Raw genomic sequence first — 12,177 nt, 5'->3', positions numbered from 1 at the left:
TATGGCACAACTGCAAACCTACCAAGACATGGCCGTCCACCTAAACTGACAGGCCGGGCAAGGAGAGCATTGATCAGAGAAGCAGCCAAGAGGCCCATGGTAACTCTGGAGGAGCTGCAGAGATCCACAGCTCAGGTGGGAGAATCTGTCCACAGGACAACTATTAGTCGTGCACTCCACAAATCGGGCCTTTATGGAAGAGTGGCAAGAAGAAAGCCATTGTTGAAAAAAAGGCCATAAGAAGTCCCATTTGTAATTTGCCACAAGCCATGTGGGGGACACTGCAAACATGTGGAGGAAGGTGCTCTGGTCAGATGAGATCAAAATTGAAGTTTTGGGCCTAAATGCAAAACGCTATGTGTGGTGGAAAACTAACACTGCACATCACCCTGAACACACCATGCCCACTGTGAAACATGGTGGTGGCAGCATCATGCTGTGGGGATGCTTTTCTTCAGCAGGGACAGAGAAGCTGGTCAGAGTTGATGGGAAGATGGATGGAGCCAAATACAGGGCAATCTTGGAAGAAAACCTGTTAGAGTCTGCAAAAGACTTGAGACTGGGGCGGAGGTTCACCTTCCAGCAGGACAACGACCCTAAACATACAGCCAGAGCTACAATGGAATGGTTTAGATCAAAGCATATTCATGTGTTAGAATGGCCCAGTCAAAGTCCAGACCTAAATCCAATTGAGAATCTCTGGCAAGACTTGAAAATTGCTGTTCACAGATGCTCTCCATCCAATCTGACTGAGCTTGAGCTATTTTGCATAGAAGAATGGGCAAAAATTTCAGTCTCTAGATGTGCAAAGCTGGTAGAGACATACCCCAAAAGACTTGCAGCTGTAATTGCAGCGAAATTTGGTTCTACAAAGTATTGACTCAGGGGGGCTGAATACTTTTGCACGCCACACTTTTCAGTTTTTTATTTGTAAAAAAATTTGAAAACCATGTATCATTTTCATTCCACTTCACAATTATGCACCACTTTGTGTTGGTCTATCACATAAAATCCCAATAAAATACATTTACGTTTGTGGTTGTAACGTGACAAAATGTGGACAAGTTCAAAGGGTATGAAGCCACTGTATGTAGTGAAAAGAAAAAGAGGTAGAGTTCTGTTGCTGAGGTAGGATTAGGGTTGTGCAGGTAGGTTCAAAAACCTGATGGTTGCAGAATAGTAACTGTTCCTAAAACTGGTAGTGTGGGACTTCAAGTTTCTGTACATCCTTCCCGATAGCAGGAGCAAGAAGAGAGGGTGACCATTTAGATGAGGATCCTTGATGATAGATGGCCACCTTCTTGGGGCAGCTCCTAGATGCTTTCGATAGAGGGGAAGGCAGTGGCCATGATGAATCGGACTGAGTCCACCACTTTCTGCAGTCTCTTGCTTTCTGTGTCTTGTAATTGCCATGATACAACCAGTCAGGATACTTTGTACAGCACATCTGTAGATGTTTGTTATTACATTTGGTGACGTGCTGGAACTCTTTAAACCTTTAAGAAAGTAGGGGTGTTGGGCTGTCTTCTTTGTGATTATATCCATGTGGTGGGCCCCAGGATAGAACATTTGAGATGATAACGTCCAGAAATTTGAACCTGTTAACTCTCTCCACCATCGACCCACCAATGAAAATCAGCACACTGTCACCTGACTTCCTGGTGGATGTAAATACTACCTGATGATAGTCATTGAGGCAGGTCACCATGACCCTTTAATCTCAGAACGCAGGAGCGAGAGGTTGAAAATGTCCTTGCATGCTCCAGCCAGTCAGCCTGTGTGGATCTGTAACACACGGCCAGGTTCACCATCTGGGCCGAACACTTAGCATGGATTCAAAAGGTATCTTGAAGGAAATATCAAAGCAATATCAACAATTCCAAAATACTTAATCTGGAAACACTCAGTTTATGAAAGAAAAAAACATTGTTAGGGATCCCAGGTGAAGCCTGTGTTTATTGTCTATATTAACTGAGTAGGTGGCAGTGACCCACCTTGATGAACCGTAATAACCCGTCTGGTGAAAGTTGTCCCACAGTGATGTTGGATTGGAAAACAGTATGTGGACGTACTATTAATGAATGAACGGTGATATATTCCAAGTCGCACTGGTATTTGAATTGGAGAGAAATCTGTAGGTGGTAGTATTCCTATACAACAATTGCATTGATCCTTCTAAAATGCATTGATCCTTCTAAATGCAAGAGATGGCAGATTTGGTAGGTCCAAACAAAGAAGCCATAACACACTGCTGAAGGTACCGCCCTGCAATTTCATTTAACACTGTCAATTTTTGTATTGAGAGCGCCCAATGATCATGATCCTTTGAAGACACAAGAAGCTGCAGATGCTGGAATCTTAAGCAAAAAACAAAGTGCTGGAGGAACTCAGGCAGCATCTGTGGAGGAAAATGGATGGACAACAGTTCGGGTCAGTTCCCTCCTTCAAATTTATGGAGTAGGGCATACAGAGCTAAAAGAGAGAGGTTTGGGTGAGGAGCAGTGATTGTCAGATAAGTGGGAGAGGAGGGGTTAGGTGATCATCTCTCCTCGCGTATCCACCTTTCACTTGCCAGGTGTTACCCAACCCCGACCTCTCCTCCAGCTTTCCGTCCTGGTTTGTCAGTGTGAAGAAGGGTCGGACCCGAAGTGTCGCCTGGAGTTCCTCCGCTCCAGCACTGTTTTTTGACCATGATCTGTTGTTTCTTACCACTAAGCTGTGTTCACAGAATTCCGTGCCTTTATTCTGTCGATAATTTACCAAGTTGGATCTTGTTTAAATTGATTTATTGAAAGATACAGCACGCAAACAGTCCCTTCAGCCTCGAGTCTACGTCGACATAGATCACACTAGTACTATCTTATCCCACTTTCGCATTCTCTCTGTACACTCCAAGGGCAATTTACAGTAGCCAATAAAACTACAAACCTGCATTTCTTTGGGAGGAAACCCATACGATCACAGGGAGAATGTGCAATGAGACGGCACCCAAGGTCAGGATCGAACCCGGGTCTCCGACGCTGTGAGAGTGGCTCTCCCACCTGCGACACTGTGCTGCTCCCAAAACGTTGTTAATATGTATGGAAAGTGTCAACGATCCTTTCTGTTCCATAGTTAATCAGAGACATCCATTACCAAATTGACATTGATTGTCATTTGGGGTAGCTTGTTTATCTTTTTTTGAAAATGGAAGAAAAGGTATTTTATTGGAAGCAAAAAAATGTTTGATTAACAGTTGCCAATATGGTTGACACAAGGATCTGCAGATGTTGATTTACAAAATAAAACAGTGCTGGAGTAACTCAGCGCATCAAAAAAATTAATTGACCTGCTGAGGTTTTTTTTTGTGTTTCAAAAATAAACTTTATTCAGAATAAAAAAATAACACAAAACAAAAACTGCAAAATTCTTCATACATTCTCTGCATATTCAATTGTCACACAGTAGCATTCACAGTAATCTTTTAAAAAGGCACTCTTGGTACTCATGTTATTTTTATTTTAAAATCTGACTTTTTACAGAATAAAAAATATGCAAAACAAAAATAGCATAGGCACTCTTCACTTATTCTCAGTGTCCGTGCAATCGGTAGTGTCATACTCACCGTGTAGGAAGGAACTACCGTGGACACAAAATGCTGGCATAACACAGCGGGACAGGCAGCATCTCTTGATAGAAGGAATGGGTGATGTTTCGGGTCGGCACCCATCTTCAGAACCGCGGGGAGATGATGAGAGTCTGAAGAAGAGTTCAGACCCGAAACGTCACCTACTCCTTTTCTCCAGATATGCTGCCTGACCCGTTGAGTAACTCCAGCAGTTTATATCCATTATGTGCCCCCTTCCGTTGTTTAAGGGCAGTCCCTATCAATGCCCAGCAGCCAAGGACTCAAGTCTGTGCTCCTTCCCCCAAAGAGCCACTCGTGTTGACCAGAGATGAAGAAGGATCTCGACCCAAAATGTCACCTATTCCTTTTTTCCAGAAATGCTCCCTGATCCGCTGAGTTGCTCCAGCATTTTGTGTCTATCTTCAGTGTAATCCAGCATCTGCAGTTTCTTCCTATAGGGGGGTTGCATGTAAGGTCATCGGGTCAAAGGGCGTGACGCATGGAGCAGCTCAATCCATGTGGAAGACATGGCAGCCTACCGCATAATACACAAAACCATACTTTCTTACATGTTAAAAACTGTCGAAATGGTCAATTTTCACGCTGTAAATAATTGTGGAAATCAGGGTAATTGTGAGAGCCATTTATCCTACTTCAGAATTCCAAAAGTAAGGAGAAATTATGGTAGAGAGAAGTGATAGCTGAAGGGACAACAACAGCTAAAGTGGTTGACGAACATTGCCCGTGCAGCTATTAAGATTGAAAATATTGGGAATTATCGTGTTTGCTCATTGCATTTCATCAATGGTAAGGCATTATTTGTGTTTTTTCTTGATTCATTTGGTATCCAAAAAGTTTCAGAAGTGATCAATCTGGCTGTAAAATTTTAAAATCGCACAATTTTAAAATCAAGTGGGTTTTTAAATTTTTAGATACCAAAGGAATCAAGTAAAAACACAAATGATGCCTTTACTGTTGATGAAATGCAGTGAGCAAATGCGATATTTTCCCAATATTTTCAATCTTGATATCTGCACGGCCAATGTTTGCCAAACACTTTAACTGTTGTTGTCCCTTCAGCTTTTGCTTCTCTCTACTGTCATTTCTCCTCACTTTTGGAATCCTGAGGTAGGATAAATGTCTCATGCTTACCCCGATTTCACCAATTATTTGCAGCGCAGAAATTTACCATTTTGGCATTTTTTAACAAGTAAGCACGTGTACTTTCTTACCTGTTAAAAACTGCCGAAATTATCCATTTTTGTACTGTAAATAATTGTGGAGGGTGACTGAGCGCTCTGAACCAAATGCTCTAGTACCTTTGCTCTGGTGAGCAAGGTGTAAGCGGCCGAAGGAGCGCATCCCTCGGGACAGCACCCTGGGGTCAGCGCTGTCCGACCACGGCCTCCCTCCGCCCCGACTCCCTCTGTGCGGCCGCACTGTCACGTGCTGTGGGTGACACAACAAACTGACCCCCCCTCCCCCCCCCAGCGACCGCGGGGACTGACGGACCGGGGTCTGCGAGTATGGAACCAGAGTGTGGAGTGTGGATGTTGGGACAGAAGAAGGGCCGGCTGCACTGGCAGCCATAGTAAATGCTTACCTGACATACACCGTGTGTACTCCAGAGGTTTCACGGCAGTCGGGTCACGACCCATAACCCGTACTGTTGCTACGCCACGCCAACTGGAGTACATGTGATGAACTGCAGGTAAACACTTACCATTGTTTCCAGCGTAGCGGGCCCGTTAAAACCCGCCGAAATTGACAACTTTTGCACTGTAATTATTTATGGAATTCGGGATAAGCGTGAGAGACATTTAGCCTACTTCAGAATTCAAAAAGTGAGGAGAAATTACGGTAAATAGAAGCGAGAGTTGAAGGGACAACAACAGCCAAAGTGCTTGCCGAACATTGGCCGATCGCTCAATGCATTTCATCAACGAAGGCATTATTTGTGTTTTTTCTTGATTCCTTTAGCATCTAAAAAGTTTCAGAAGTGATAAATCTGGCTGTAAAATTTTAAAATCGCCCATGGTTATCAAGTGGATTTTTACATACAAAAAGAAAACGCCTCTGAAGCAAAATTTACAGCCAGATTTATCACTTCTGAGACTTTTTAGATGCTAAAGGAATCAAGAAAAATCAAAAATAAAGCCTTACTGTTGATGAAATGCAGTGACCAAACGCGATAATTCTTAATATTTTCAATTTCGATCTGCACGGCCAATGTTCGCCAAGCACTTTAGCTGCTGTTGTCCCTTCAGCTCTCGCTTCTCTTTACCTTCATTTCGCTTCACTTTTGGAATTCTGAAGTTGGGTACATGTCTCTCACGCTTACCCCGACTTCCACAATTTTTTACAGCACAAAAATTCAAAATTTTGGCGGTTTTTAACAGGTAGGAAAGTACGCGTTTCTTGCATTAATAACATATACCGGAAGTTACGGATGTCCTCCAGATGGATTGAGCGGCTCCGTGCGACAAGCCCTATGACCCAGTGACCTTACGTGCACACCACCTGTACATTTGGTCAGTTCCACTGCAAAATTTCAAGACATGCCTACTTTGAAGAAGTTCCTCTCTCTTCAACGCGAGCTCTGCATCACCTTCTCTCACTGCTCCCCGTGAGTCTGAAGAAGGGTCTCGATCCGAAACTTCCTTCATCCTTTTCTCCAGAGATGCTGCCTGACCCGCTGAGTAACCAACACCAGCACTTTGGACCAACCTTGCACAGAGCGGGCTCCCCCGCCCCCTTGCGGACGTCACGCGGGAGTGACGTCAGCTGTGGGCAGGGCCATCCCGTCACCTTGGTTTCATTTTCCATTCAAAGACAGGCAGCGACTCGGCGCGACACTGTCGTAAAGTGGGAGCTGGGGCCCTTTAACTGAGGCGACGGCCTGAGGGAGTCGCTCACGTTGTGGGGAGGCGATGGGAGATCAGTGCGGGCGGGCGGCCGGAGGGAGCTGGGGGATTGAGCCCGGCGGGTTTACATTCGGCGTGTGGCTTGGAAAGTTGAAAGAGCGTCCGCCACCGCCAATATCCCTGCTGCCAATGTTAGCGACGTTGTCCCTGTCACCGGCATATTGCTGCCTGTATCATCTTCATTATTCCCCACAGTGTTATTATACCCTGTCAGTATCACTGGCAACATTCCTCTTAGTATTACTGGCAATGTTGCTGTAAGTGTTACTGGCATTATTCCTCTCAGCAAGTTAGACACGAAGTGCTGTAGTAACTCAGCGGGACAGGCAGCATCTCTGGAGAGAAGGAATGGGTGACGTTTCGGGTCGAGACCTTTCTTCAGACTGAGAATCAGGGGAGAGGGAGTCCAGAGATATGGAGGGGTGAGATGTGAAAACGACAGATCAAGGAAATGTAGAATGTTTAAGAAGGAACTGCAGATGCTGGAAAAATCGAAGGTAGACAAAAATGCTGGAGAAACTCAGCGAGTGAGGCAGCATCCATGGAGCGAAGGAATAAATGACGTTTTGGGTCGAGACCCTTCCTCAGGAAATGTAGAATGGTTCATTGTTAGTTGAGGACGATGCCAATCAGTAAAATTTAATCAGGACAGTGAAACTAGTCGGAGAACTAGGAAGGGGGAGGGACGGAGAGAAAGGGTAAGCAAAGGTTACTTGAAGTTAGAGAAGTCAATATTCATACCGCTGTGATATAAGTTGCCCAAGCGAAATATGAGATGTTGTTCCTCCAATTTGCGTTGGGCCTCACTCTGATAGTGGAAGAGGCCCAGGACAGAAAGGTCAGAATGGGAGAGGGAGTTCACATAGGCCAAGGCAGACTGAGCGGAGGTGTTCAGCGAATCGATTGCCCAGTCTACGCTTGGTATCGCCGATACATGGGAGTCCACACCTAGAACAGCGGATATAGTAGAAGTTGGAGGAGATGCAAGCGAACCTCTGCCTCACCTGAAAGGATTGTTTGGGTCTTTGGACGGAATCAAAGGAGGAGGTATAGGGACAGGTGTTGCAGGGGAAAGTACCTGGGGAGGGGGTGGTTTGGGGTAGGAAGGGATGTTAACCAGGGAGTTGCGGGCCCAATCTCTGCAGAAAGCGGAAAGAAGTGAAGAGGGGAAGATGTGGCTAGTGGTTGGATCCCAGTGGAGATGGTGAAAATATTGGAAGATTATGTGCTGTATGCGACGGTTGATAGGGTGAAAGTGAGGACTGCGGGAAGGGGGAGCAAGTGCGGATCTGCGGGTTACCGAGGAGACCTGTGTGTGGGCCTCATCAAAGATGGAAGAGGGGATCTCCTTATTCCTAAAGAATGAGGACATCTCAGATGTCCTGGCATGGAAGACATCTTGGGAACAGTATTACTCTCAGTAATACTCTCAGTATTACTGGCATTATTTATCTTAATATTATTGACATTATTCCTCTCAATATTACCAGCATTATTCCTAATTATTACTGACATTATTCCTATCAGTATTACCGACATTATTCCTCTTGGTATTACCGGCAATATTCCCCGCGGTATTACTCCTGTCAGCATTATTTCTGTCAGTGTTGGCGACATTATTCTCTGGCGGCACTGTCGGTGTTTGTCGCCCTCTGAGATGATCTGCTCAGTGCTACCAACATTATTGCTGTTGGTATTTAGGGGCATCACACTTGCAACCCTTCACTCACTCATTCACTCCCTCTCCTTCCCCCGCTTCACAATACCCCTCCCCTCACATCCTCATCCCTCATAATCCCACTCCCACACAACCCTGTCCCCACAACCTCCCCCTCCATTACAACTCCCAACCCTCCCTAACACTGCCCCCCTTCCTCACATCCTCTCTCCCTCACACCCTCTCCTTGTTCCCCCTCCCTCGCTCCCCCTTTATCTTGTACTAAACATTATTCCCTTTATCCTGTTTCTATACACTATGGATGGCTCGATTGTAATCATGTATCTTTCCACTGACTGGTTGGCACACAACAAAAACTATTCATTGTACCTCGGTACACATGATAATATGGGAGGTGGTTGGGAGGGAGGAGAGTTGTAACGGATATGTGATAAACTAATAAGTGATATTAACATGATAATAAACTAAACTCACTCTTCCATGTCCCTCACATCTCCCCTTTCTCAACTCTCTTTCTCGCACCCCCCTTCCCTCGCACCAGATCGCTCCCCTTCCTCCCTCACAACCCCCCTCCTCACGATCCCCCTCACACCTGCCTTCCTCCCTCCCTCACCTTTCCCTCTGACCCTTCTTCCACTTAGTCCCACCCTCCTCTTCCCTTTCTCCACCCTCCTCTCATTCCCCCCACCCTCATCTCCTCCCTCCCTCCTCTTCTCCAACCCCCATCTCCTCCAGCCAACCCTCCTCTCCTCCCCCACCCTCTCCTCCCTTCCCTCTCACCCGCCCACTCTCCCTTCCCCTCACCTCACCCACCCTCCCTTCTCCCTCCCTCTCCTCACCCCTCCCTTCACCCCTCCTCTCTCTTCACTCTCTTCTCCCATCCCTCCACCCCCCTCCTTTCACCCTCTCCCTTCACCTTTTTCATTCACCCTCTTCTCTCATCCTTTCACCCTCCCATCTCCTCCCTTCATCCTCCCTCCCATCGCATCGCCGCCGAGGTGCACCATCCTCGCGATAGTCCTCGCACCGACGATGCGTGACGCCTCACTGATGCGAAGGTGACGGCGGTGAGAGGGGAGAGTGGGGAGGGGGGGCGGCTGGAAGACGCGCCGCAGAGAGAGAGAGAGAGAGAGAGGTGTATATATTTGTGTGTGTGAGAGATGGTCTGTCACCGGAGGGACACCCAGCCATCCATCCACCACGCCGTGTGTGCAGCAACCAGCAGCCTGGGGCTTTTAATCCTGTCTAACACACTTTGCAGTGTTGGGGACTCGTGAATCTGGTACCAGCCGACTTATTTGTGTGTGGGTGAAAAATTGTGTGATCGCTTAGCTTTGGGGTGGGGGGTTTGAAGCAGTGTCGATGCTGACACTTCTACGTGAGTGATTGAGCGAGTGAGTGTGTGTGTGCGTGTGGTGTGTGTGTTTTTCTCTCTCACACACACAAAGTAGCTTGATGAGTGTCCAAAGTAACAGTGGAAGTGGTGGAAGTTTGGAGGGGACGCCATCTTGGTCCCAGTTCTCCACGTCCCCAACGCCGGGAGCTCTGCAGACTAACACGGCACCTGTAAAGGCCAAAGAAGGTAAACCCTCTCGCACAGCGATCGCGCCGACCCTGAACTCTCCACTGTTTGTTCGAAAAAGGAAAATGTTTCCGACATCCTTTCAGATGTGAAGGGGGTGGGGTTCTCCAGCGGGTGGCACAGAAAGTGCAGCGGGTCCCAGGCCGTGGGCAAGGAGGTACATTAGGTGTCTTTAATGGTTGATTACAGTGCGGTGCACACGCTGTAAACCTCCAGGCGCTGCCTTTTGCACTAATTCACGGCCTGTCGTCGCCTCAGATTAAGCCTTTTTTTCTGAAAGAAAAACACAGTGAAAGCTAAAACCTCCCCCAAAAGTAGACCGTAGGCTCTTGCAGGAGCTGTAACATGTTCTGTTTACTCCATTGTGTTGTGCCCTCCCCTCAGCTAGAGATGAAGAAGAGGGTCAGAGCTTCATTTGGGAGTCCATGATATTATTTCACTGCGAGTTTTGGCGGTTGACATATTGATTTGTAACATGATGCAGGGGTTAAGTAAATTTTATTTCTGAAAACGTATCCAAAGGGATGAAACTCCATTGCCATTTTTGGCTATACCAGTCATTGGTGATTTTTTTTTTTACAGTAAGTGGAAGGTATCAGACAGTGTAGAAAGCATAACGCAGCGTGGGGAAATTTTGGATTCACATACGAAAGAGAGATTGCTTTTTTGGCATCTGCAGCTATCCTTCCCACAACCTGAAGTAGGGTTTGAAACCTAATGGCTTCAGAATTTTATTAAAACTTAAAGACCTGAAAATATGATGGAATTTTGTTGTTATGAATGGACCCAACAATTGACATGTGAAAATAAATAGCAGTTTGATCAATATCTTGTCGCTTTGTTGGTAACGCTTCTCTGCAGACATTTTGATTGTCATATAAACATCTAAGATTAATTTATTCAAAGTTACAATATAACCACGAGAGAGTATCTGTGCATAATTTGTAACTTGTAATTAAGAATTCAAAATTATCATAAAATATATGATCAAATATTGCAAATTTAACCAGGAACATTTTTATTACTTCGTGAGAGTTAACTGTTGAGCGATTCGAGTTATATTTTTGTAAAATTGTATTGCAATTTAGAAAATCTAGTAAAATATAGTTTTGTCTGTTTACTCGTTCTTAATCAAGTGGAAGCTCTTCATTTGGCAATCCATTTTTATACAAGTTTTATACAAATTATTCCAATCTTGACTATTATTTGGTCAGTTTGGAAGGTTAATGTTAACATTGCATGACTGGGAATGCAGTTGTTCATGAACTGTTGTGAGACCCACAGAAATAGTAGTGTACATAATTTATTTGCGCTGAAATTATTTTGTATACGTTAAAATCAATGTTAAAGTTCATTTCTTAAAACAGACAACTGAAATGAACTTTAACATCAATGGCCTGTGAATTGACCATAGCTGATATTTCATAATGCATCAAACAGTCAAAATGTTAAACTTTCAGTTTGTTTATTTCATGAACATTGTACTTTTCTAATCAGATCAATTAATTGATTGTAATTTTGCTTGCATGAATATTACTTTGATAGAACCAAAATTTGAGCAGATTGTCAGATGGTGGTCCTGACTTGAGGTCTCAATTTCTTGGCTCAAATTTTAAACGTTTTTTCCAGTAGAATAAATGTTTGGAATTAAGGGAGTTTGCAGTAATGTTCCAAATTCAAGGTGTTTGAAGTCATCGTTCCTCCAACGTGTGAGATAAATAGTCTGTTGTATATGAATTATGAGCAGAATAAAGCTAATGAGCTCTCCGGCCTTTCTGCCATTTCGTATGATCATGGAGATCTGATTGTAACCTTAACTGTGCAAGGCCTTCCACTGTAGTAACCTTTTGCCCTCTTGCTTATCAATTGTCCATCTACTTCTGCCGTGAAATTATTTGAAGACTCTGATTTCACTACTATTTTGAGGAAGAGAGTTTACAAGACGCGTTATTTGAGATAATTTTTTCCCTCATCTGTCTTTAGTTTTAAACAGTGAATGTTAGTTCTACATTCTAACACGAGGAAACCCATGGCATGCCCATCTTGCCAAGATCCCTCAAGATCTTGCATGTTTCATTTAAAACTTCTAAACTGCAAGCCTAACGCATTCAACCTTTTCTGCTAAGGTGATCTAGCTGTTCCAATTATTATCGAGTCTATGCTTGGCCACGACAATGCAGAGGAGGCCACGTCAGGAGCATTGAATGCAGTAGGTTGGTGGAGGTGCAAGTGAACTGGTTAAACATGTGGTTAAAGTGCACATTGTCAGGTTTTAATAAAGGCCATTTTTATACATTTTGGTTTCACCATGTAGAAATTACAGCAGTATTTATACATAGTCCCCCTCCATTTCAGGGCACCATAATGTTTTGGACACAGCAATGTC

At 44.8% G+C, this 12,177-nt stretch overlaps 1 protein-coding gene across 1 annotated transcript in view; it reads left to right on the top strand.

Annotated features, from left to right (window-relative positions):
* Nucleotides 1–9,281: 9,281 nt before the first annotated feature.
* LOC129698777 (serine/threonine-protein kinase tousled-like 1) overlaps nt 9,282–12,177 on the top strand; it is a 125,691-nt gene continuing 122,795 nt past the window's right edge. Inside the window, exon 1 of the mRNA XM_055638029.1 lies at nt 9,282–9,791. Within this exon, the coding sequence (XP_055494004.1) occupies nt 9,665–9,791 (127 nt within the window). The 5' untranslated portion in view covers nt 9,282–9,664. The remainder of the gene's footprint in view (nt 9,792–12,177) is intronic.

Source organism: Leucoraja erinacea, chromosome 7 (genome assembly GCF_028641065.1).
Source record: "Leucoraja erinacea ecotype New England chromosome 7, Leri_hhj_1, whole genome shotgun sequence".
NCBI lineage: Eukaryota > Metazoa > Chordata > Chondrichthyes > Rajiformes > Rajidae > Leucoraja > Leucoraja erinaceus.
The sequence above is the reverse complement of the archived record's forward strand: the minus strand, read 5'-3'. Positions and strand labels throughout refer to the sequence as shown.